Source organism: Rhinoderma darwinii, chromosome 2 (assembly GCF_050947455.1).
Source record: "Rhinoderma darwinii isolate aRhiDar2 chromosome 2, aRhiDar2.hap1, whole genome shotgun sequence".
NCBI classification, from domain to species: Eukaryota; Metazoa; Chordata; class Amphibia; order Anura; family Rhinodermatidae; genus Rhinoderma; species Rhinoderma darwinii.
In genome coordinates, this window is record NC_134688.1 from 462,153,120 (window position 1) to 462,180,938 (window position 27,819).

The 27,819-nt window shown below is 44.3% G+C and overlaps 1 protein-coding gene across 2 annotated transcripts in view; it reads right to left on the reverse strand.

The window, feature by feature from the left end:
• Positions 1-2,924: 2,924 nt before the first annotated feature.
• RCAN1 (regulator of calcineurin 1) overlaps positions 2,925-27,819 on the reverse strand; it is an 86,310-nt gene continuing 61,415 nt past the window's right edge. Inside the window, exons 1-4 of one of the 2 annotated variants that reach the window (XM_075854590.1) lie at positions 11,940-12,221; positions 8,589-8,762; positions 7,531-7,690; positions 2,925-4,798 (exon numbers count right to left, since the gene is read on the reverse strand). In XM_075854590.1, coding sequence (XP_075710705.1) covers positions 4,620-4,798; positions 7,531-7,690; positions 8,589-8,762; positions 11,940-12,026 — 600 coding nt within the window. In that variant the 5' untranslated portion in view covers positions 12,027-12,221 and the 3' untranslated portion in view covers positions 2,925-4,619. Of the gene's footprint in view, positions 4,799-7,530; positions 7,691-8,588; positions 8,763-11,939; positions 12,222-27,819 lie in introns of those variants that run through there. The other variant, XM_075854589.1, reaches the window with a different exon arrangement.

Consider the following 27,819-nt stretch of genomic DNA (forward strand, 5'->3'; position numbering starts at 1 on the left):
ACCATTTTTTAATCGGATGAATTTTTTGCACTTTACTTATTTTTTTATTACTATGGTCTGTCCCTCAAAGGTCAAAAAAGACCTTTTTGGAACTTTTAATATTTTTTTTCTTTCTTTTACACCATGTTTTTCCATTGCACAGCAGCCCCAGTTACAGGGGAAATCAGCCCTCTCACAGTGACGATTGTCACTAACTGGGCTGTGCTGGGTCTAGTTAGACCCAGCAGCAATCTGTCAGTAACAGCACCCGGCGATCATGTGACCAGTCACATGATCACCGGGAGCAATAGAGACAGCGCCGCTGCTGCTGTCTCTATTCCTGTACACAGCGTTCATTGAGCGCTGTGTAAAAAGACATCGAAGACAGAAGCAGTGAAAGCTGCTTCTATCCTCTCCTCAGTGTCCCCGGCAGTCACTGACAGCCGGAGACCCGACATTCAGCTGCCCGATCGCGCGGGCAGCAAGTTAAAACCCGAGCCGTAAAAAGTCTATGGCTCTGGTTTTAAGGACCCGTCCCTGTCCGCTGGCCGTAAAAACACAGCCAGCGGTCGGGAACCGTAACAAGCAGGGGAAGGGAGCCAGCGCAGCACTACCTTCCACCTGCTGTACACCCCGGCCCTGCAACACAGTATCTCCAGCGTAGCCATTCGTCCGAATGGCATCAACTCCTCCTCCTCCTCACATGCACTCTGCGCTGTGAGGAGGAGAGAGAGTGCACGAGCGACGGTAGACTCGGCCATCACTCGGGACACATTCCGGTGATGGCCGTGTATTACCCGGCCCCATAGACTTCTATGGGAGCCGTGCGGCCGGGTACCCGGCCGAAAATAGGGCATGTCCCATTTTTTGACGGCCGGTTTTCCCGGCCCGTCAAAAAATCGGTCGTGTGAATAGCCCCATTAGGGGTCTATTATTCCTAATGCAACCGGGTGCCGGCCGATTTATGAACGGCCGGCACCCGGCCGGGAAACCCTGTCGTGTGAATCGTCCCCTTAAGGGGGACGATTATTATGCAGACGAGCGTTCATATAAGGGCTTATTCAGACGAACGTAAACTACGCGCGTGCAACGCGCGTGATTTTCACGTGCGTTGCCCGTAGCTATATTAGTCTATGGGGCCGTGCAGACATGGCAGCGTTTTTTGCGCAGCGTTGCTCCGTTGCAAAAAACTCACGACATGTCCGTTGATTCAGCGTTTTCAACGCATCACGCACCCATTGAAGTCAATGGGTGCGTGAAAACCACGCATGTCGCACGGAAGCACTTCCGTGCGAACTGCGTGTTTGCGCACCAACTGTCAAAAGGATGAATGTAAACAGAAAAGCACCACGTGCTTTTCTGTTTCCGAACATCCAAACGGAGTGTCTTTGCGATTAGCGAACCCCGACAACCGAAGCCAAGTTCACCGGGTTTGGCCAAACTCGTTTTGGCCGAACCCGGCAAAAAAATTTCCGGTCCGCGACGCCGGGAGACATTCACTGTGCATGGTGCCGAAAGAGTTAAACTGTTTCAGCACCATGGACAGTGACTTGCGATCCCAAAATACATGAACCTGTAAAAAAAACCGAAGTTATAACTTACCGATTACTCCTGTCTCCTTCCTGCAGTCCGACCTCCCGGGATGACACTTCAGTTCAAGTGACAGCTCCAGCCAATCACAGGCCAAGCACAGGCTGCGGCCAAGCACAGGCTGCAGCGGTCACTTGGACTGCCGCGTCATCCAGGGAGGTGGGGCCCGATGTCAAGAGAGGCGCGTCACCAAGGACGCGTCACCAAGGCAACGGCCGGGAAGTTCTCGGTAAGTAGGAACTTTATCTTTTTTTTGACAGGTTTTTCGCTGTTGTGTTCGGCATTCACTGTCGAGGGTGCTGAAAGATTTAGCTCTTTCAGCACCTTGGACAGTGACGGGCGTCGACAAGCCTCATCTCTATGATGCCGGCTGCGCGAAAATCACGCAGCCGCGCATCAGACACGGATGACACACGCAGCTGTCAAATGGTTTTTGCGCACGCAAAACGCCGCGTTGTTTGCGCGCGCAAAAACGCAACGCTCGTGTGAATCCAGCCTAACGCTCATTGGCGAGAATTGCCCTCTCATCCCCATACATAGCTCCGTGTGACAGGAACAAACGAGCGCCGATCAATGATGTCTTGTTGATCGGCGCTCGCTCCATCAGCTGAGAGTCGGCCAGTGTAAAAGGGCCTTTCGTTTTTGCATCTTCTGGATCAACACTGTAGGACAGGGGCCAGCAATCTTCGGCACTCCAGCTGTTAAACTACAATTCCCAGCATGCCCTGACAGCCTTTGGCTGGAATAATAAAGACTTTGGCTGTCAATGCATGCTGGGAATTGTAGTTTCACAACAGCTGGAGTTGCCGAAGGTTGCTGACCCCTGCTATAGGATAATAGGATGAACTTGCCCCTTTTTTTCATGCTTACTAACTATGCACTTTGTGTGATGTCATCAGTGAATGCATTTTTACAGGTCTGGACCTGCGGCTAATGGGGGGAGGGGATGTCCATCAAAATATCCCCTGTATGTGTACATATAGGATGCAGTCAATTCCTGTGAGTAGGTGGGGAGCTAGGACACATTATACTGTAAGGTCCTCTTATATCCTGAAAGAAAAGGAAAGAATGGCCCAATGTGGAGATTTTTTAATAAAACAGCGATCACCGGGTGCATCATGGTCATTGTCTATTGTAGGACTGACTGGTACGGTTGCTATATGGAACATTTCAATGCAAATTAAATTCATGAAAGCTAAAATCTGATTGGTTGTTAGAGATCAGTGCACATACTAATAAAAAAAAAAAGCCTAAAAGATGCAAATTCCTACCAAAAGCAAAAGGCACAAAAAAAAGTTACCCACACATCCTATATATAACCAGCCGTGAAAGAAAAGAACATAATTCACAAGAACTACAGGAGGAAAAAAGCTGCGATTCTTTATTCTGTGTGCGATTTGTATACAGATTGGTGGACGTATCACAGGTGGTACTAACAGCGCCACCAACAGGAGATTGCAAAGAAAAAAAATATTTCTAGTAAATCGGTAGAGCTACAAAGTCAATTAAATTGCCGATTTGTGATAAAATTGCCAACAGAACAGATTTTTTTTTGGGGCAGTGCTGCAAACTGGACCACAAAAAGGGCCGGCTTATGCAAATTTTAATTAAAAGGGGTTGGTCTTAATGTTTTTGGGATTTGGAATTTTAATGATGGCGAGTATGTATGATATATACCAGGCAGCCTTAACCGCACACAGTAGAGGCAGCTATATGTAGCTCAACTAAAGAACACCTATCTATCTATCGATCTTTCAATCTATCGATCGATCTTTCAATCGATCAATCTAGCGATCGATCGATCTATCGTCTAAACATATGGTGTCTCCTGTTTAAAGGAGTTTTCGACTGGATATGACATAAAAGTCTGATCAGTGTAGGTCTGACCACTGGGATCCTTGCTTGTCCCGAGAAAAGACCGACATTCCCGGAGAAGGTAAAGTCCATAGAAGATACATAAACAGCAAAGCACTCCCAGGATAACTGGGGGTCCGAACAGTTGAACCCCCACCAATCAGATAAATCCAGCTAATATGCCATAATAATTATTGGTAAAAACCCTTTTAATCATCGATTACATGTAAACTGAGCCGATTAAAAAACATAATAGTTGAAAGGTCATGTGACTAGGGAATGACGACAGACATCATTTTGTATTTCCAAACCCATACCGATTGTCACAGTGGGGACTCCAAAAGCAGCACACAGGTAGTAAGGAATTGCATACTTTATCTCACGGTCTTTCCAGGATCACACTGACAGTATACACGTTGAAAATGAATTCATAAAAAGCTATTCGACTGCAAAGGTAAAGTCATATACACCGCCTGATATCACATTGTACGAACGATCGATAGCTAATGAACCAGTAACGGATCAAGTCCAAAGTTTTTGTGGTTTTTTTTTAACTCTCAATCCTACGTTCCATACAACGAAGAGATCACCAATGATTCATTCCGTTTTTCGGAGTACAGTCACGCAGTCCACCAAATACAGCGACCGGAAAAACTAAAATTTTCAAAACTAAAATCTATGATAAAAAATAATATATATCAGCACGGAGTTCACATGCAAAATAATAATAAAAATAAAATAAAGAAAAAATAAAATCAAAAGTTGTACTCTTTCTCCCAGCTTGCGATGGACAGGTGTGCGCACACCAGCAAATATGTACAAAGATCGGTTAATAGTGCCGACACCTGCGTCTCTGCATGCGGCAGGCCGCCAAGCAACGAGTCCTCGCTATTCCATCGAACAAATGTCTTCCAAAAAGCAAGAAAATTAAGAGAGGCCATAGTAACCGGCATTTGTTCTCCCCCACCCAAATCAGTCGTTGTGTAAGGCCCAATGGACTCTCCAAAACGCGTGGGTGCTGCCTGGCCGATTAAAAAAAAAAAGCCCAAAAATACACTGGTTTGGAAGAGCAGAGTTGTGTTTAAATTCAGCTTCTTCCACCGCTGTGCTACGCACCGAGTTCTGTCGTCCTCGGGTTACAAAAATTTCATAGAGTGAAATTGACTTTTGTCCTCAAAACGCGTGTGTCGTCCTCTTCAGCTTAGGTGGATGGGCATGTAGTCTGGCCTTCTTGTCTGAATGATTTTTGGTCTGGGTTTGTTCACGCCATCGTCGTCTTCTTCCACCTCCAGCTCGTTTTCGGGATCGCTTTCGCAGACGTGCACGACTACGCTGGGGGTGGTGTCTGTGGCGGCGTGTAGTTCATACTGCTCTCCTGTAAAGACAAAGGGGCGATTGTCAACATTCATCTAGGTATTATAAAGAGACATTTTCATACTTTGGCCCGGTTCACATCTGCAATGGAGACACCTTTAGGGGCCTCCGTCGCAGATCCAGCCAAAAATACCAAAAACTATAGCGCAGCATGCTACACGATTGTTTCCAGTCCGACACTCCGACGGAAATCTGACAGAACTTATTAAAGTCAAATCAGGTCCATCGGGTGCCGATGGTGTCCGTCGTATCACAGAACCAGCACTTCCGGTCTATCTGTTCTGCTCCTCTGACCGTGCAGAACAACAGAAAGACCGTCGCAGGTGTGAACAGGGTCTTAGACGGTTGACCAACAAACAATGTAATTTACATCCATACTGGGGTCAAAGCTCATGGACGCCCACTAATGGCATCTTCTGACAGGTCACTGTGAAGTGTCCAAAGAAATATAAATGCGGAGTTCCCCTTTACAGCATGTCCACACGGCTCATTTTCAAGTGTATTTCGGAGCATAAAACACTCGTATTACGCTCCGAAATGCCGCTGTTTGAAGAAACGCAGCGTCAAACAGCGGCATGAAAATACGACGAAGAAAAAAGCGTACGTCACTTCTTGATGGGTTTTTGAAGCAGATTTTTAACATTTCCCAAAGACAATGCCGAAAACAATTAGAAAATACAAATCAAAAAATGCTTTAAAATTCACCTACAAAAGGTCTGTTTTTCGGAGGCGGATTTCTCTTAAAATCAGCCTCATATTTTTCTGCCAGAAAATAAGTCATGTGACCAAACACCTCTCCTGACATGAATATTTTCATAGAATACTTGTATTCCCCATGAATCAAACAATCCTGGAAAATCTTTTCTTACAACTCTGCATTATACTAATCCTCTGTTGGTCCTCCTAGAAATGTATGAATAAATTAACAAGTGGGTGTTACCAGTTGGGGGGGTGTGTTCCTACACAGACTGACAATGTCCAATCAGTGCTGATAGAGCGAGACTGTGTAGGGACACGCCCCTTAGACAAGGGGAATTCTAACACCCAGTTGTCAATATATTCATAAATTTCAAAGAGGAATAACAGAGGGACATAGCACAATGCTGAGTTCTAAGAAAAACTGCCCCAGAATTGTTATTTTATGGAGAATACAAAGCACACGAGCCAGGATCGGGAACAGGTCCTCCTTAAAGAGCTCTCGTGTGCAGTTCTAACACTTATTTCTGATAGTGATCAGGTTAACCCTGCATTGCTGCCCTATCTGGAAAGTATCTTTAGTACTGTTCATCCAGTTCCTCCTGGTTCATGAATGTACTACAGCAAAAACCAACAGGGGCAGCAGGCGAGGGTGCAGGACAGCGAAAGTAACTTCATAAGGATTCATTTGTCATTCAGGGTCTATGGAAAGCTGGGTTACAAGCTCCAAGGGCAACATCTGCCATTAGTGGTTGTTACCCACTAACCCACAAATGGCTGAACAGACTATAGAGACGTGACAAGAGGAAGAGCGACCGTCTGGAAAGAGTCATTCCACCAGTCCTGTGCACCGGAGGTTTCTCCTGGTTGACCTGCGCCAATTTTCCCACATTAGCAAGAGGATGAGGTGTTGTTTGCGAGCTCCGTCCTGGGATATTTTTTTTCCCTTAAGTCTAATGTAGGAAAAATGTGCTGCATAGAAAAAAAAACTGTATGATTTTGTCTGGAAAGAATGGAAACTTGGCCCCACGCATGTTCTATAATCAGCAGCTATTTCTGGACCGCGGCGAGGAAACCGTCGCTGTCAATAACTTCCTGCACAGAAAAATTGACCACCGTGCAACGCCATGGCCTGATCTGCTATTATTATATATGGAACTAGCCAAGCAAAGTGGAGCGGACCATAGGGACTGTTCTGAGACCACATTGGATACAGATGTAGCAGAGCTGAATCTGTCAGATAACTGCTTCTTATGTGCACTTATGATAACTCTCTGAGTTTAGGTAATCTAGTCGATTTACATTCACTTCCTATGGAAAAACGACAGATTAGACACTTCATGACACATGTCAAACTCAGCTCTGCTATATATGTACACGAGTATTGTCTGGGCAGGGGGGGGGGGGGTCAAAAATGTACTGACTATAGCACTGTGCGAATAGGAATTTATGATTTCTCATTTACAGGATATATTCGGCTGAGAAGGTATCATAAATGTTATAAACTACACCAGACAAATGCCACCCAATGCCCTATCTGAGCCCGGCCTTAAAGGGGTATGGTTTAAGAAACCTCTTTTTCAAATATCCTTTTAGAAAATTTGGGGTTAATAAAGGGGTAGCCTGAGTTTAGGACCCTCATCTATTAAGCGGAGTGGGAGGCAGTTACAAAGAGTATCTCTCCCTCAGGAGGACCCGGCCTGTCCATACATTACATAGACCGTCTGAAATGCTTCACTTCTCCTGTGGTGGCGCTGCAGGAAAATGAAACACTTCCGACACAGATTACAGCTGATCGCTGGAGGTTTCAACAACGGTGGTCGCTGTGATCAGCTTATTACCGGAGGACCCTTCTAACAAAAAGGAATTGTGTAAATGGACATTACAGGGGTTTTCCACTTTGGACAAAGTCCCCCCTCCAAACAATTTTATAGTCAATCCTTAGACATTAGATGGCTGGCAGGATTACTGGACACACCAAAAAGATCTCACATGACTATGGCCGTCTTATCGCTCCGTGTATGCAGCAGCTCCTACCTGGACCAAGTTTGGAGATGGCGTACAGAAGATCATAGTTGATAACGGGGGTGGCGTCTTCGGCCTGTTTCCAGCCCACGGGAGGCGAGGCCGGAGGGGAGATAAGGAACTGTTTCTCAGGTTTTGGCGGTGCCAGGTGTGAACTTCCTATGTGCAATGTCTACAAGAGAAGAAGACAAGGACTATTGACGAGCGCTGCGTTAATGTATCAACACGTCACATGCAAAGGGACTTTGTTTTATCTAGGACTTGCATGTAACCATCTATCGGACTAGAAATCCCCAGTAAATATGAGATTCTTTTCAGCCCTAGGGAAAGTGGGAAACAAACAAATATGACCACCATTACAGCACCTACAGGTGTTGTCACTCAGCTTTCCCAAAAGCCTGAAAGGCAAATCTACCTACTTATGCAATACATGTATCCATCTTTATAATAAACAGATTTGCCCTTCAAAATTTGGATGACAACCTCTATGGGAACTGTATTGTCAGCCATTAATGTTTGTCCATTGTGAAATTAAGGAGGAAATAGAAATAACTAGAACCCGGCTGAATATGAATTTGCATATTTTAATCTAAATTAGTGCAAAATTCTGCAACAATTTCTTAAAATGTCTTTATAGCGGTCAGAGCTTTATTTTTTTTCATACAAATTCTGTCTACCTGCAGCCACCACTAGAGGGAGCAGATTATTATATAAACCATATACAAAGTCAATAAGAAAACTTTATGCATTAAGCTCCCCCTAGTGGCGGTTGCAGGTAGACAGAAATTCATCATTTAAGTGAAAGTGATTTGCAGAGATGTATTAAAAAAACAGAAGCCCAATCACTATAAAAGGCATATTATGAAATGAATTGGCACAAAATGTAGGAGCTAAATATAAAGTCTGGTACTGCATGCACGAGATATCAGTGACATATTGTGCAGCCATACATTGGCATAAGGGGTCTTTAGCTTGGACTGGTCAGGACGGCATGCTGGGACTTGTAGTGGTGGATGGGCTATTTTTACAACTTACACTAAGAATTCATTTTAATGGCGACTCAAACCGACCTGTGCGAAGTACAACTTGATCTCCTTCCCCAGGAACTCTGTCTTGTGCAGCTGGATTCTGGCCTCCGCAGCAGACAACGGGTTACTGAAGTTGATCCTCACTCTTTTGAAACTCTTAAAGTACTGAAAGGTGGCGTCTTTATCGTACGCTCTGAACAGAGACTCAAACTTGGACTGAAAGAAAGGAATAAAAAATTATTACTTTATTAGGTTTCCTCTTCGTAGGGAACTTGACCACTATACATTATATTCCCATTAATCCCACACATAAAACAATCCAGATAATACGACCCAGAGAAGCAAAAACACAATTACTATTGATTAACAATATCCTACCATTTGTGAATACAGCTTATTTGCAGACCTCTGCGTCTCCATGGTTACAGACTACAAGCTCACACTGTAGTCTGATCAGGCAGTCACACCCCCGTCTGTTTGTCCCCTACGTCTTGATGATGTATATTCTTTCAAGAATGTATTGTTCTTTTGCCACAAACGGTCATGTGGCGAAAGTTCCCGTGTGACCCCCCCCCCCCCTGATCTTTCACATTCGCTACATGTGGTCACAAGAAGTTCTATCTGCTATACAGTACACTGACCGCACATACTTGCTTAGGTCTCTCTCCAAGGCTGGATTACATGTGCGGCCACATCTTCTATATTTAGTTGTAATAGGGTCCCAGAGGTGGCATGGGGACCACCACCAATTTTTTTTTTTTCCTAGTGGCCTCCACTAACCTTAAACCAGCCCCATTCTGAGCAAGATAGAAAACATATCAGACGGGGAGGGGGCGGACGGAGTTCTCTATGTACAGTGATGGAGGTATAAAGTAGCCAACAGTAATAACTCTGCTATTCTTCCATTAAGTTTTGCTCTTCTGCGATGAACAGACCCCCGAATATAACTGGATGACACAGTTGAATGCCTGCGCCATGTAAAACCTGGCATGTACAGAGCTTTTTCCGTGAAGCAGACCCCCGGCCACCTCTCGGTATTCTGTATAACGATACGGATGACACACGCTCTCAGTAATACAACCAGCAATTTCCTGCAAGTCACAAGTGTCCCCCAGAGAAAAGAGCGCGCAATAAACATGGTGTGTGGTGTGCGAAATCCACGCCATTTCTCTGCGCGCTTATTATCTGCTGCCACCATCACATGCGTGAATCACTGATCAGAAGCCCAAATGACTGCTTACTGACAAAGAGATGACAAATTGTTCGTACAATAAACATGTGTTTTCCAGTGTCGCAGGTGTCACTTTCCTACTGAAAAGAGCAGCCGTCACTATACTGTACATCCAATATCTATCTGGGACTCTTCTCGCGCTCTCTTCTCGCGCTCTCTTCTCTCGCTCTCTTCTCTCGCTCTCTTCTCTCGCTCTCTTCTCTCGCTCTCTTCTCTCGCTCTCTCGAAAAATAATGGCCTGAACGGGTTGATGGATAATTCCACTTGTTGCCCGGTCAGTAGAATAGTATTGACAACCAGTGCTGGAGTATGTTTTCACAATCACGCCCTTCCATACATTGACCAGCAGGGGGCAGTCAGTCTTTACATATTTGGCATTCCTCTGTCCATGCTAAGCTGAAATAATTAGGCCTGGCTCACTTTAGGACTGCCCATAACAACAACAAAGAAATCGAGAACAGAGAATCTTACATTTTATCTTGACATTTAAACAGAGTTTGTTTCATCTTCATACAAGAATCCAGAAATCCAGGTATTTCAACAAAAGGGGGATGGGGCCTTATATTTAAAAACAGGACACTGTTTTTGTGCTAGAAAAGTCTCTAGAAATGGTGTCTTAATAGCACCTGTAAAGCCCCCCCACCCCAATATCAACAAATCCACAATACTTCTTGCTGTCAGTGAATGGCAACATTTTGTTTACATCCATTATAAGTGAGTTGGACATGTATTCAGGAGATTGGATATAAAACAAGAATATTTCCATTCACTTATGGCAAGCAGGTACCTTGAAACACAAAAAGTAATTAGAAAGTTGTATAACAATTCATTATACAATGATTAAACTGGAAAACCCCTTAAAGATCGACCTACAGTCTGGAAGATGCTCCTGTAAATGGTCCTCAAGGAAAGGGCCTTCCAGGACGTGGTTACTACCACCGCTGGCGGAGAAGATACAGATTTTAGTTGGGTTCTAAGTTTGCTGTAATTACTTGTTTTGGAGCCTATTCCAGTGCCTGCATGTGCGGAATATTGGGCTTGTCAATCACATTAGCCAGGTACGCCATCGGTGGCTCCGATACGGCAGTAGGGACCGGCGATTGTCCTCGCTGCCAGCACAGTAGTAGTCTGTGTATTTGGTACCTTCTCCGGTGTTTGTCCTAGAACAGATTCCCTTGGACTAAGTTTATTATTGCACTACTGGAAAATCCACCCGCAGCAAACTTTCCTTCAGTCTTTCTTTAACTGGACTATCAAATATTCTGGATTACTGGACAGTCAAAGTATATGACAATCCTTCAGGAAAACAAGTCTTCAACACACGTGTTGGCATCAGTGCGCATAAGAGACTTTACCATCGTCATCAGGAGCCGACAGACCCAGGTGCCACACTGTCACAGGAATTCCGGTTTATCGGACGTGAAAATTTATGCCGGATTATCAGAATTTTTTGGATCAAGAAGTGCCAGATCAAACGGAATCTTAGTGTGTGCGTCATATATATATATATATATATATATATATATATATATATATATACACACACACACACACACACACACACACACACACACATATATATATATACACACACACATATATCTGATTTAAAAAAAAAAAGTTCAACAAAAGTAGTTCCAAAAAGACCGGAATCCTCGGTTATCCTGCTGTATAATGATACAATGCAGGCAGATCTATTGACAACTGAATGGAGACTTTCTGGAAAGATCCGTACAAAGAATCAGCGCCGTCAGCGACATAACAATAACGGCCCACCTGGCCAACAACAAGCGGTCGGACAGATCACCAGCGCATTCTTGGCAACTACACCAGCCCATGCGAGGGCAGTGCAGACATTTAACTACCACCGGGACAAATGAATGAAGCAGAGTTGAGATGATCAGGTGTAGTAGTACGGAGTTTGTTACCTGCCACAAGTCATTGTGATTATACATATGACTGCAAACAGACCTACCGCATTATCTTTACTTATTCCCATCATTATCAGAGCGGAGTATGTGAATCTAGCAGAGCTAAAACTGCCACTCCGGGAGTCATCACCGCACACAAGACACTTGAATGACAGATTCGGCTCTGCTACACGTATGTGCAAAACAAGAACAGATATAAAAGTCAAATAAATCCATAAAAATCCCTCTTACCCTGGCGTCACTCTGATAAAAGAGGTCGTCCTCAGCCACACAGGCCACCAGGGAAGCGAAGCTGTAGTTCAAGTTTCTGAAATGCATCTTGAGCGTTTGCTACGGGCAGAGTTGAGCTGACTATGAAGTTTAAAGACTTAAGGAAGCGGAGCCTACACTAAACTGTGTTTATAAGGCATCCGGTCCAACTCCTCCCAGCCAAACTCTACAGATTGGGTCCTATGGGGCAGCAAATTCCTGAGCAAAGTCCTGTTCTAAGTAGCCGGGAAGAGGGACTGAGCAGGACTAGCTGGGAAGGGGGTGACGTCAGCATTAGTCACTTTCCCTATGCTAATTACCTTCTTTTTTTTCTGCTTTGCAGGATGGAAAAACCGCTGAGGTTTGCATAGCAGTTCCTTTATCAGGACCTCTGGCTACATAGTTTCCACGGCTAGTAATTCCATTCAACACTCAGGCTACATGCTCTCTCCACTTGAGCCTGTCTTAAGATGGAAAATGTTAATGCATGCTGCCCGGCTGGACACACAGGCATTATCTGAGAGGAGGAAGAGAAGAAAAAAAACCACCAAACACACTGCTGTTAGTAAATTAGGAGGCGAAACAATGTAACGGAGCCAGAGGACGGAAACAAAGTACTGGATAATTTGTGTGAAGGGTATGCTCACCTTTCAGAATAATTTTAGTTAGTTATATACAATATACATAAAAAGTGTAGTGACTTTGTAAATACGTTACATTTATTTTGTACTGATCCTGTTACAGCTGGTTGTATACCCCAGAGCTGTATTCACAATTCTGCAGGTGCAGTCTATGTGCTTACATTACATTACTTATCCTGTTCTGATCCTGAGTTACATCCTGTATTATACTTCAGAGCTGCACTCAATATTCTGCTGGTGGAGTCACAATGTATATACATTACTTATCCTGTGCTGATCCTGAGTTACATCCTGTATTATACTCCAGAGCTGCACTCAGTATTCTGCAAGTGGAGTCACGGTGTACATACATTACTTATCTTGTACGGATCCGGAGTTACAGCCGGTATTATACTCCAGAGCTGTATTCACAATTCTGCTAGTTGTCAATGGAAACAGGTAACAGTTTGTTGTCAGACACGCCCCTAACAGTCTAGCGTCTATAAAGTAAGGGGAGAGTATGTTATTCCCACTTCAGATTACTGTACAGTGCCAGAGTGCAAAAATCACCAGAGAAAGTGCTGTTCAGTGTCTGCACAAGTGAGGAATGCTGGGAGATTTCAGTTATGAAGCTGCAGAATTGTAACTTCAGCTCTGGAGTATAATACAGGATATAACTCAGGATCAGTACAGGATAAGTAATAGAATGTATTTACAATGTTACTCCATGTTTAATGTAGGATAATTATATATATATATATATATGATAAAAATCATGCCAAAAGGTGGACATTAACTTTTACTGTAGTGAACATGGAGGCGGACAAGGATCTGAACTTCGTGGCAGTCATCCCACTGACGAATACTACAGTCAGCCTCCCCTTGCCAGAAATGGCTGACAGCGGGGAATAATAGAGTGCAGTAAGCTGCACAGCAAGGGTTTGTCTTCAAATTAGTCAAATAATATTTATGTTCTTATGTATGGTCTACATAAGACAGTATGGCACGGCACCTACAGAGGGGCTACTTCTTCGTTATATCTGTTCCCGGGAATGCTGGGTAAAAACCATTATGGCTGCCATTATTCCCATATAGCTTGTAACACGGCATTTGTGGAGTCCTGAACAGAAAGTTCTTTCCAAATATACGGTGAGCAGGTCAGGAGTCTGGCACAGCTGAATAACCAAAATGCCATTATAGTTTCCATAGGGGTGGTCACCCTACCCACCAGGTGTTCCTCCCTTTAGGAGATGTAATGGCGACCACACTGGATTTCACTCTCAGTTCTCCCGACATGTTTGTTTGTTGTAATAAATACTTTTATTTCCCAGAAAAATAAAAATTCTGGAACAACTTTTCTTAGAACTCTGAATGGTGCCGTTCCTCTGTTATTCCTCCTGCAAATGTATGAATACAGTAACAACTGGGAATTACCATTCCCCTTGTCAATGGTGTGTCTCTCTACAGAGTCTGGTACTGTCAACAGGGTTTTCATGAACCAGACGGTAACCTGTATAGGCAATGACCATGAGTTACTCCTTATACAGGTTCCCAGGTGGGTCGCAACAACCACGGCCGGGGACCTGAGCATACAGACATGCTGCAGGAGCGGCTGCCTAGAAGACACCTAACTTACGTAGGGCAGACATTGGGGGGGTTAGAGTGAACGGCTCTGCTGCTAATGTTTACTTAAGGTGATACCCCAGGCAAAAGCCGAAAATCCAGTTTTGCCTGCAGTGTCACTTTAAGGAAACATTCTTCAAAAGGGGCTTTTAAGGAGGGGTTGTTGAATACTACCAGTCCACAGCCATCTCGTCTAACATTTATTGGAAGATTTGGACTAATAATCCCAACATGTACACGAGGGATGGATCATCTTCTAAACAGGAAACGAGGGCTTGAGGCCTGGTCCCCACAGACAGCGAAACAAGCGTTGAATTATTGACCACAGGTTACTAATGCATGTGCTGTGAGGACACGCGAGGAAATATTAATGCTCAGAGGGAAAATATGTTCTACCAGCAAACAGTAATTACAGCCGTTCACCGGCATCATCCCTCCCAAAGCAGACATTTAACCATTTCCTTCACAAACATTACATGACTTGCTGACAGATTTCAAGCATGAACATCCTTTAATCTTAAAAGTGAAGCTGGATCGGAGATCAACGTTAATTGTATATTCAGCAAATGTCAAAATCGAGCATCTTTGTAACAGATCCTCAGGAGCTTTTTTGAGGTTTTCACTTAGTTTCATTCCATTGCTAACTAGAAACAGTCAACAAGCTGCTGTTGACGGACTTTATGAATTTCTATTTAGTATAGTAAAAAGGGCATAATGGTATCCTGCTATGAATGGACTGTGGGCCGGATCCCTGCAGTCAAGATCATTAAAAGGGTTCTCTGAGAATTTTTATTTTTGACAAAAAAGTTGAAAATATAAATAAAATAAGGCACTAGGTACCACCCTGTCCACACAGAGGTTTTTTTGATGCGGAAACCGAGTCGGAAAACACGTCAAAAAACGCCTCCCATTGATTTCAATGGGAGGCGGAGGAGTTTTTCCTGCGAGCAGTAAAACCGTCCCGCGGGAAAAAGGGACATGCCCTATCCTCGGGCGTTTACGTCTCTGACCTCCCATTGACATCAATGGGAGGCAGAGAAAGCGTTTTCACTGCGTTTTTGCCCACGGCGCTAAATGGCTGCGGGCGAAAAACGGCGTGCAGGCAAATCAAAATCTGCCTCAAAATCGAAGAATTTTCTGCCTGCGAAAAACTCAGTGTGAACCGGGCCTGTGACTCACTGTTGTCCGAATGCCAAGGATGGTCACAATATTTTGCCGCGCTGTGACGTCACCCTCATAAGGTCATGTGACAATCATACAACTGCATCGTCCCTCTCTCTGCGCATCTGGCTTTAAACCAATCATGTCGAGGAAAACTGCTCTAGAACATGAATGCAAGTAATTGGTTTTCATAATCTCTCATGTCTTCGGCCAGTTTCACACGAGCCTAACATGGGAAAATTTCTGCGCCCGTTTTACACCCGCAAATTATGGCCTGACTATGCGTCTAATGACTGAACTAACAGCATCATTGGGGATCTATAGACATGCATGCGGCGGTTTCCAAACTTCCCATAGAAGTAAATGGAGAGAGCGGTGGCCTCCTCTCATTCATTCCCTGCCATAAATGGCCGAAAGGTGCAAGTTACCACCTTTAGGGCCCTCGCCTATCGGGAAAATAGGGGTCAACGTGTATGCGAACACATACTATCCGAACGTATGCCAAAAGGACAAATCTTTGGCTGTGGTCCAGCCGATCACATTCAGCGTGCACATTAGGAGATTTTTCCAGCGTGTACATCAGACAGAAAGAAAAAAGAAAATCACCAGTAAATATAAGAGTATGTATGGCATGTGGTTTCTTTCCTATTATACATAGTAAGAAGACTGAATAAATATAGAAGTCCGTGCCCCTAGTGTGCCCGATAACCTCACTCATTTCACAAGCCGTGTCATTTGCCGCTTTCTATATGCCAGTTACCGTCTCGGATGTACCAGTCATTGTGTTTACATTATGAAACCAATTATTTCCAGTGAAATCGTGTCATATTCCAGAGCACACATAATATACCACACCCAGAGCAGAAGGAATCACGCAAACTACTTTGATAAGCCGGACCTACACGCCGCGCTACACATATTTTAGGTACTTTTCACATGGTGCGGTCAAATCACGGTTTAGTGAAAATCACTCAGTTTCACCTAAATTTTGCAACAAGCGTGGAGTTTTGCAGCGAATTTGTGGTAATCAGAACCATAAACTGCAGAATGTGAAAATACCCTCATATATGGCATAAAAAATTAATGGCGGACCGGTCTCACCCCACTTAGGCCTCATGCACACGAACGTCAAGTATTTACGGTCAGTAAATACTGCATGGACAGGTCGTGGGCGGGCTGCAGACGGTCACCCGCATTTGCGGGCTGTGCTCACATTATAAAAGTATAGGAGCACAGTCCGTAAATGCAAAAAATAGGACATGTCCTATTTTTTGCAAGTCATTTCTACGGCCCGGACACACACCCGTAAATATACGGAAGGTGTCCGTGGCCCATAGAAATGAATGGATCAGTATGGTTATCCGCACTTCCGGATCCAAAATTGCAGATAAAAAAAAAGGACAGCCTTACCTGCACACCTGACTACCATATGCAATAACCCCAAAGGCCCAGGTCATTTTCAATTTTTATACTTTATTTTTTTTGTAGACAAAATTGGGAACAGAAAAAAATAAAATGGGAGATGTATGAATTTTTCAGTAACACCGAATAATAATACTGGTCACAGAGCCCTAAAGCCTGCCGTAATTAATCTATCCCAGATGCATAGTGTATATATGATATACAGTATGTGTAAGTCTGTATGCTTTATATTAAAAGGGGTTGTCTCAAAACAACCCTCTGTAAGGCCCCATGCACACGAACGTGTTTTTGCGTCCGCAATTCCCCCGAAAATCCACGGGAGAATTGCGGACCCATTCATTTCTATGGGCCCATACACACTATGCGTGTTTTCACGGGTCCCCGCATGTCCGCAAATCCGTGCCGCACAAACTCAGGACATGTCTTATTACGGCCCGCAAATTCGATGCGGACATGCCTATAGAAGTCAATGGGCCCGTGGAAAATGCGGGTACACATCCGTGTGCCAACCGCAGTTTGCGGAAGTGTTGCTAGGCGACGACCGGGAAGGAGTTCTGTCGTCATCCTGTTTTACCTAGGCTTTTTTTTTTTTATCCGCATTTTGCGGATTACATACGGATGAACTGTGGATTACATACGGATGAACTGCGGAGGACATTTCACGGAACACGGTCCTGGAATTTGCGGACCAGAAAAACACTACGGTCGTGTGCATGAGGCCTAAGAGCGGCTCGTCTTCTGGCCGCCATGTAAGGGTATGTTCACACGACCTATTTTCAGACGTAATTCAGGCGTATTATACCTCGAATTACGCCTGAAAAGACAGTTCGATTACGTCTGCAAACATCTGCCCATTGCTTGCAATGGGGTTTACGATGTTCTGTTCAGACGAGGTGTAATTTGAAGTGTCTCTGTCAAAAGACGGCGCGTAAAAAGACGCCCGCGTCAAAGAAGTGCAGGACACTTCTTGGGACATTTTTGGAGGCGTTTTTAATTGACTCCAATGAAAAACAGCTCCAATTACGTCCGTAAAAACGCCGCGAAAAACGCGAGTACATGCAAAATCGTCTGAAATTCAAGAGTTGTTTTCGCCTGAAAACAGCTCCGTAATTTCTGACGTATTTTGCGTTTGCGTGTGAACATACCCTAATTCTGGTCAAAGAGGACTTCCCTCTGCAATAATCAACTTTGTTGGAGGTGCCGAGAGCCAGACCTGCTGCGATCAGCTGATCTCTAATGAGACAATCACTTTGTAGGGTCATTCCCATCACACAACGTGATGGCATATAGCTAGGATATGCCATGGGATTACAAAACATACTATTAACATTATAATAAAAATAACCAGTGTCAAAAATTAACAAATTAACTAAATAGACACGACACTGGAGTGGTGCTAAAAATATTCTGGCCACGGCTTTTTATTAAAGTTACCATAAAATATTGAAAAAAAAATACCATTAACTTTATCATCCGGAATTATTAACCTGGCTTAGCCATAAACTCAAGCCTAACACAAATAATACATAAATGTCCACTCATACTGCTGAGCGAGTTACCCCTTTCAAAAAAAGGCCGTGGTAATAAATACAGTACAATCAAAACATTTAGGGAGGGAGGGCGGGTGCAGTGAACATTTATTCCAGGAATATGTCAGAGGGTCTGCCAAGACCACTGCATATTCCTGGTTTATATCTACCTAACTAGTCACCTGACCACCTCTTACACCAATCCCTGACTGTTACTAAGGCCCTAAACTGCCCTCACTGTCACATAGGCCACAGCTGTGGCCCAATGACAGACATCACCGGGCAGAAATCCCATTCTGCCCTGATACGGCGGGAAAAATTCCCGCCTAAAACCAGGGACGTCTGTAATCCCATGTAGAACCCTCCTAATGGTCCGGGTTCTTTCATTACTTTACGATCTGTAGGGGTCCGACTGCCCGGACTCCCACCAATCCAGAGAATGAAGTGACTGCAGCGCTTTAATAAATGGAGTCTATGTGGTGTTTATATTCGTGTCTATAACGTTACATTATGATGTATTATATCGCTATTTGGGCAGAGTATGGAACGGTATGGAACACGTTTTCAGAACCGCAGGGATTCCGGGTGTCACAGCTCTATTGTTGACCCTTAAAGGCGGGTGTATTACAGCGGTGTAAAACCGGACTTAGGGCTCAGTCAGACAAGCGTATAAGTAGTCCGTGTGACGAGCGTATAAGACACATGTATTTCAAATGGGGCCGTTCACACGACCGTTGTTTCAACAGAGCGTGTGAAGGGTCTGTGAAAAAATAGGGACATGTCCTATTTTCTTGTGTTTCACGCATCCCTCCATAGGCTCTAGTCTATGGGGGATCCGTGATAACGCGTCCCGCGCGGGTGCACCTCGGATGTGAAAAATGGCAGTTTTTCACATCCGAGGTTGCCCACGCTCGTGTGAATGTAGCCTAAAAGGTATGTTCCCATGGGCCCATAAACACTTCTGATTTTCCGCAAAGGATGAACGTGTGGAAAAATCAGCCGCATTTACGTTGGCAGAAAAGCTGATAAGATTTTAACAAATCTCATCCCCAGCATCCTCTAGGATTTCATTATCTTTCTTTACACATTAAATTTTTAGATTTTTCTATGTCCTTGAGATGCATCAAAATTGGCTCAATGGAAAACTGAACCAGTTGTCCATAGCAACCAATCAGCTTCCAGATCTCATTGTTCAGAGCCCCTTCTGCAAATGAAAGCTGCAACCCGATTGGTTACTATGGGCAACTGCATAAACTTTCCTTTGCACCAGCTCTGATAAATGTCCCCCATCGATCCTGATCTAGCGCCAAAAACTCTACACAGGTACAACTAATCTTCCCATTATTAAATCGGGAACAAGAGACCGAGCAAACTGTGAATAAGAGAACAACAAATAGAGGAAACCGGTCACGACAGGGCGACTCCCTGAAGGACAACAATTCATCAACATCAGAATTATTTTCCTCGTAGCTGAATAAAGCAGCTTGCTCTAGAGTTGCGCCGGTCACACCCCGAGTGCGGATGAGGTTCTGCAGGCTCGAGTGTGAACGTAGCACATGATAAACGCAGACATTACCGACCATTTAATGTGTTTCGAGCATCTTATTGTAATTAATCAGATGGCAAATTACAATTAAACGCTAGTCTTGATAGATCGTGCACAAAAGAGAAAGGCCCTGTAATAAATAAGAGACTCGGTCTGTTCCAGACATGAGGCACCATGAAGCAGAGAGACCTCAGATAAACTTCCTCGAGAGGGTGATAAGTACACACAAGATACACCTTGTATGTACAAAAACCTTTGGCAAGTAACCCGAAAAACAGCCATATGGCCAGTGATCTCCAACCTGTGGCTCTCCGAAAGGCGTTCAGAAACTACAACTCCAAGAATGCCCTGACGGCCTGTGGCTCTTGGTCATTTAATGTGTGAAGTCACGGCTGGCGGTTGATACATGGTACGGTGGAGTTTGGGCCGACATTGTAAACATGCCATCAGGTGTGGGCAAAGGATGCCGGTGGCAGTAGGTGTTACCTACAACTTTATAACTAATAAAGAGCTATGGCGTACCCCCACCCATAAAATAAGAGAAAAGGCACCAGTTATTTTTCATTCCATAGGGGTTATTGGGGTGGGTTTTTGTTGAGATCTGCCTTCGGGAGTCCGCACAGTAACACAGCAGACTTTGGTCCCCTGGACTCGTTGCACATAGGTTATTGTACTTTTTCAATTGTCCAAAGAAATTATACTAGAACGGATACTGTCCCCCGATGCTGTAATCATCTTGGCATTGGCTTGATAGGTGCATTGTCATACTTTGATAAATATTTGTGCACGATCATCCGGGATCACGTTGTGACAAGTTACTTTCTGTAGTAGATGAAATTACATCTATTTGTAAATCCAATGCCTGACATACTACAGAAGTCTGATGAAACTTCTCAGAAGCTTCTGCCCACCGGACCTTAGATGAGGGCCGGACAAATCCCAAATGCCAGATAGTCAATGAGTTTAGAAATTTGCTGCTGGCACCTAGATTTTTGATCCCCATGAAAGCTCTTATTATCGGACAACTAAAAAACAATAACCGACTTGACACCTTGGACTGGTCTACATGGCTCATAAACTCAACGGTAGTCGGCCCATCCTTGCCATAGGTATAATATATGGACTCTTGGGAAGGTGGGATAACCCTGCTGACTGATTTTAAGGGCATGCCCGATCACTTCCACAGATCCAGTTTTCTAGAGCCACATTGAAAAACGCTTTCTTGAATCAAGGGGCATGTACACTTTGCAACCATTTTTTTTTAGATGAATCTAAACTTTAAAAACATGAAGCAACTTTGCCAATAGTCATGATAAACCTCTCCTACCGTTTTATGTATACAGCGATGTGTATTCAGGATTGCAGACAGTTATGTGCTACTCCACTACCCTACACAAAAAAATTGGTTACAAATTGCCCATTGCATCTCTGCAGAAGCGGTCAGCAGAACATAGAAGCGGTTTATGGCAGCCTGCATTATGGCGAAAGTACCGCTTGTTGTAACAGAGTGGGGATAGGCATCACAAAAAATTCTGCGAGTAGTCGTATATTTTGTTGACGGAGCCATTGGGACAGTGGTGAGGGAATTTTGTTTCCTGGCAGGCATGTTATCAGAATTGCTTACATTTGCAGGTGGGACTCCAATAACACGATCGGAGAAAAGCTCATATTACAATTTCCTACTTTAGCTTCAAGCTGCAGCTTCTTTCATGGAGTACGTTCGCAGAAACATGGGAACGCAGCAAGTGTTTGATGTAATCACCAGCAGCTTGTCCGGTGCGGTTGTCACCTCGGGAGTAAGAGGTCGTCTGATCTACCTCCCATCTGCTGGGTCTATAAATGGAGACATCCCTATCCCAAGAGAAACAGATCAAAGTTACCAGAAGAAGTTAATAGGGGTAAAAACAACAATGTCCTGGGTGAGCGGGTATCATTGTAGATAATGGGGCAGATTTACTCTGGGGCAGAACTTACACATACATGCTGTGCACCACATTTGTTAACGTTTTTAGGCTACGACTACACGGCAACTTTGGCCGCGACAGGTCACACGACCAAAGATCACCATTTCGCCTTACGTGCATCTCAATATTGAAGGGGAATGTGACCATGTTGTGACCCGCAGATTGCTGTGACCAAGACACGACAGTCGCGGTAACCTGCGGGTCGCAACACAAAGTCAAATTCCTTGGTGGTCTAAGGCCAATCATTTTAGATTCCCTAGTGGCCTAGGGTAGTGAAGAAGATAATGGGAGGTTTCTAAGGGTCCTATCCATGGGAAGCTCCCTAGGAAATGGGTGCCCTAGGCAATTTCCCAGTTTACCTCATCCTAAAATCGGCCCTAATCTAATATCTATTGGCAATTTAAGACCACAGACAAGAAGCTCTGCTGTATTTTTCTGCATATTTGTTTCACATATTCCCATATTTTGGCAAGTCTATCTGATCTTTGTTTGATGTGCAGCTGAACGCAATCTATTGTTCTCAGATATCAGCAATTTCAGACTTTAGGTTTACCGGTCCTTTAAAGCATATCACTCATTGGTTGCTTTTGGTTTTTGCCCATTTTCCACCTACCATTGGTCACTATGTTGGGTTGTGAGCGGGGCACATTTGTGGGATACTTTGCCATCTGTGAGGTTTTTGTTTTTTTATAAATCCTTTTATTTTCATTTTCAAAAAACAAAGTATACACAACACAATTGGAATAAGCCAGTGCAATACAGTCAACAGGCCACAGGTCAGCTACCTGCATTACATAAGTGCATAGGATCACAAGAAAAATAGCAAATCGCTCAAATCAAGAATGAAAGAATCTCCGATATGCACCCTGAACCCGCAGCCGTGCATAGTACTCTGTGGGCGAACAGGAAAACAGTAAGAGAAAGGAAGAAAAGCAGAGACACTAAGGGAAGAGAGGAAAGGGAAGGAACTAACCCGTCACACTGGACCTAGGTGATAAGTCAAGAGGCCATGATGGCCTTATATTCCTCAGTGGATTGAAATCGGATCCATTCACGCCATGTTCTGGAGGAAGGAGGCATGGTACACTTTCATTGATGCCGTGAGGTCCTCCATTCTCATAATCTCCTGAATCTTACCGAACCACATGCCCACCAACGGGGGACAAGATTGTCTCCACAGTGCATGAACACACGCCCTAGCCGCGTTCACCAAATGGCGAACCACCGAGCGTCTATACGTAGACAGGGGCACCTCACACAAATGGAGAAGGAAAAAGGCCCGGAGATCGTGGGAGGGGGAAATCTGTAAATTTCGAGGAAATGCGCCACACCTCGGACCAGAAATCAGTCAGGAGTGGGCAGTCCCAAAAAATATGCAATATTGTACCCACATGGTCACCACATCTCCAGCATAATGGCGAAGCCGTCGGGATCATTGCATGCAATCTGGAAGGCACCCTATACCAACGAGACATAATCTTGAACCCTGCCTCCTGAAATGTACTGGCCATAGAGGATTTATTCGTCATAGTGAACAGGCGCTCCTTTTGTTCAGGAGTAAATGTCAAGCCCAAGTCTCCTTCCCAACTAAGCAGGTAAGATGGTGAAGGCAGATTAGAGGGTGAGATCAAGAGATTATAAAGTCTGGACAACGAATGTCGAATCGTGCCCGTACATAGGAGTTCAAACGGGGAGCTGCCCCACGAATGTGCCGCTGGATGTTCTAAGGACACCAGGAAATGTCGCAACTGGGTAACCTGCCACGCCGAGAAAGAGATTGGGTCCGACAAAGACTGTAGTTGAGCGCTAGTCATCCACATCTCGTCCTGCAATAAGTGCACAGCCCGTCCCCTACCTGCCCTCAACCAAAGCTGGAAAGGGCCACTGTCCAGTCCCGGTGGAAAAGCTGGATTGCCCAAGATCGGGAACAGCGGGGAGGGGGACGGTGAGCTATCTGCCCGAGGAAAAATCTGTGCCGCAACTGCCAGGGTGGGTCCGATCGTCGGGTGTGTCCGTTCTACCAGGGGAACATGTCTGCCCAACCAAGGTAAGGCCTGTATAGGGACCGTCATAAAAGCCTGTTCCATGGACACCCATTCTTTAATCTCGCTATGTCGGAACCAGTCCAAAATTCGCGTCAAGTGAGCGGCATGATGATAGGAGACAAAGTCCGGAAGACCAACACCCCCCTCACACTTCACACGAAAAAGCATGGATCGGGCAATACGCGCAGGTTTCCCTGCCCAAATGAATTTGTGCAGAAGGGACAGCAGGGATTGAAAGAACGGGCGTGGGATATGTATCGGTAGGGCCTGAAAAAGATACAGAATCCGCGGTAAAATGCTCATTTTAAATATCGCGCACCTACCAAACCTGGTGAAGGTGCCCGACGTCCAAGAATCCAGGTCAGCCTTTACACATTGAAGAAGTGAAGGAAAGTTCACCGAATAAAGGCGAGATAGATCACTGGGAAGACGGACCCCCAGGTATTTAAGCGAGTCCCGTGTCCACTTGAAGGAGAAGGACTCAAGACAGGTCAGTAACCAGGGTCTGCGGTAACGAGATGTTAAGCCATCTGTGAGGTTTAATGGTTTTAATTTTTTTTAAGAGTTTCTAAGAGGTGAACAGCAGTCGCTGGATGAGTCGTAGTCAGCAAATTTACACAACTTGCATATTTATGATTTCACTTGCATGGAAAAAATGACACACCCGGTAATGTTCCTTTAATTACAAGTGTTTCCAAACATACGGAGTGAGGTCAGGGGAGACAATGCCGAGCGAGTTATTGTGATTCAGTCGTGAGCAGCTGACAGCGTAAATTATGCCATTATATACAGTAAATGATGAGGAAGAGCGACTCCAGATTTAGAATAGCCGTGAACACCTAGCAGGTAGTTTGCTTAATTTTTTCCGACAAAAGTTATTAGGGATGTGTCACCAGGATTAAAGACAGCGGACGCTCCCCTGTTCAGAATAATAGGTGTAAACACAGGATTTCCAGGTAATAGGGACGTCCAAGTCCCAGAATGCTAATGGGTCGGACTCATGGGATTATAAAACCTACAAATCTAATTATAATATAAATCTTAAAAAGGGATATTCCCGTTTCAGCAAATAAATGTTATTCTTTCTATAATAAAAAGTTACACAATTTTTTAATATAGTTTCTGCGTCAATACCTTTTTCAAGATCTCTGCTGGTCACACAGGTGAACGGCTGATCCAGATACAGCAGTTATCAGACCTGTGTGATCATCACATGACCATGGAGAAGTCTGAATGACTGCAAGCAGAGATCTTGGAAACCTTGAGGAATTGATATAGAGACTATATCGGAAATATTTAATTGCTGAAAACACAAAAACTTGTATGAAATAATGAACGGACACATAAAAGTGGGCTGGACAAAACCGAGATCACTAGCGATCACACCATCTGGCCCAGCATTGTGATCACCGATTCTGACTGTTTTTTTAGTGACAGGCCCAGGGCCTTACAAAAGTCCTCTGGGTTGTTCGGAGATAATACCTGTTAGGGCGGGGGCTCTGGATCGGATAAGAAAAAAAAAAAAAAGCTGCCAAAAGTTTAATGTAAACAAAACCAACAGAAGGTCACAGGGGCTGCTGGCCAATGTCCTCCATCACTGGGTGTAGAAGTCTTCTAATCAATTGCCATGTCAAATGGGTCATAGACGAAACCCAATGAAATACCATTACTGGTGAGTCATATCCCGAATGAACGATCCATATGGATTGCTCCTTATTCCTTCTGAGTCTTCTCCAAAATCTCATGTACTTTATCAACTTGATCACTTGTGATTCTCTCTCCTTACATTCCACACAAGTAAAAAGATCTTCTTGCTTTAAAGGGATTGTCCAGGATTATAAAAAGGGTCAGCTTTTTTTTTTTCCCCCCAGAAACAGCGCCACTCTAGTCATTGCAGTTCCTCTTTATTCATTTATATCATTGTACAGCAATGGCACTATATCTGTGCATACAGTAAAAAAAATCCCCCCAAAAAAACTGACCCTTTTCTCTAATCCCAAACAACCCCTTTAATTCTCCCCGCTCCGGTGCTGCCCTGTTAAATTATGGGTTTGTAAAAGAAGTGATTCGGATAAGTGTAGATTCATCTTTGTAGCAATGCAGAGACAAAAAAATAAAAATACTAAGCGGGGCTTTCGGGGTAAAGTTTTGTTATTTTATCTTGTGGCCAAAACAAAAAGGCCGTTGTGAAGTTGGGCAGTTCGGTGACATTTTTACATTTCGTTTTTCTATTTTGTATACAGAAGAGATACATATACATTCCCTGATCACATAAAAACAAACAATCACATCAGGGTTAGGACCAGTGTGTATCAAGTTTGTATACTTTTACTAGACCTCAGGACTGGGTGGAGTTACCCTTGTCCCAGCAGTCCCCCTATAGTAGTACACCAGTATGCCCACATATAGAATGGCACTGCCCATGAGAATGATGCCCGAAGGTACTGCTTGCTACAGGTTAGGTTATGTTGTATTTAACTATTTTTTTTGTATTGCAATGAAAAAGGCTTTAAAAATAATAAAAGATCTGTAAGGCTCGTCCACTTGTAACGGAATTGCTGCGTATGTTCCGTCCGGAACGCAGCAGAATAGAGTAGCAGCAAAGTGGGTGAGGTTTAACAAATCCCATCCACGTGCTGCGTAAAATTTCCAAGCAGAAATTCACCTGCGGTGCATATTTTTCGTACCACAGCATGTCAAATCCTGCTGTGTAAAGTGGACTGAATTGCTGCGATGTTCAGAGGAGAGGTCACCATCTCCCGGCATTAAAAAAAAAACGCAGCAAAATCGGCACCATTAGCCGCAGTAAAAAACGCAGGAAATGGTGCGGTTTTTCAGAAGCGTAATTTCTGCTAGTTTCTGCAGTATTGCTGCAGAAATTTTCTGTGTTGATTCCATTACGTGTGACAAGCCCGTTTTTCAGGCAGTAAACGGACGAAAAATCGGAAGCAGAACGCCTCCAAACATCTGCCCATTGATCTCAAATGGGGAAAATTGCATTTTGTTCCGATGGGGCGGTTTTTTACATAGACGTTTTGAAAAAATGACGCGTAAAAAGGACGCCCCGTAAAAAGAAGTGCATGTCCGTTTTTGGAGCAGTTTTTCATTGACTCTATAGAAAAACAGCTCCAAAAAAAGTCTGTAAAAAACGCGAGTTTGGTTAAAAAACGTTTGAAAACCAAGAGCGGTTTTCCCTCGAAAACAGCTCCATATTTTCAGACTTTTTTTAGTAAGCGTGTGAACATACCCTAACCGTGACAATCTATGTGCATTATCCAGATATGAATATATGGCATCAGGTCACTCTTCAGTACAGCCTACGAAGGAGACTGGAACTTTTTTTTTTTTAAATAGCACGCCACTCTTGGGTCTGGTATTGCAGCATTCAAGTGAATGGGGCTGAGCTGCAAAACTAGACACATCCCGAGGACACAAGTGGTGTTCAATTTTTTTGGGGGAGGTAGGAATCAGGCCTTTTTTTCAAACCCCATACAACCTTTTTAAAAGGGATTGTCCCAGAATCAAAAATGATCACAATCTAGGTCATAATTTTCTGATTGCTGGAGCCCCCACCAATCTTGAGAACGGGGGGATCCCAATCACTCAGATTCTTCACACTGCAACCCCCCCCCCCCCCGCAGTAAGGAGGATCTTGAATGGAGCGGCGGTCGAGCATGCGCCCGCCGCTTTATTCAATGTCTATGAGAGTGCTGTACTCGGCTGTTTTCGTCATGCTCATAGGACTTTAGATGGAATGCCAGCGTTCACGCTTGACCGCCGCTCCATTCAATGTCCTCCTCACTGTGGTCAAGCAGTGAGAAGGAAGCCCCATTTTAACGATCGGTGAGAGTTCTAGCAGTAGGTAGATGTAAATATATATATCCCCAGTCTGACTGCGGGTCTAGTGCCCTGACCTATCAGCGTCACAGGGGCCTACGATGCTTTAGTTGGG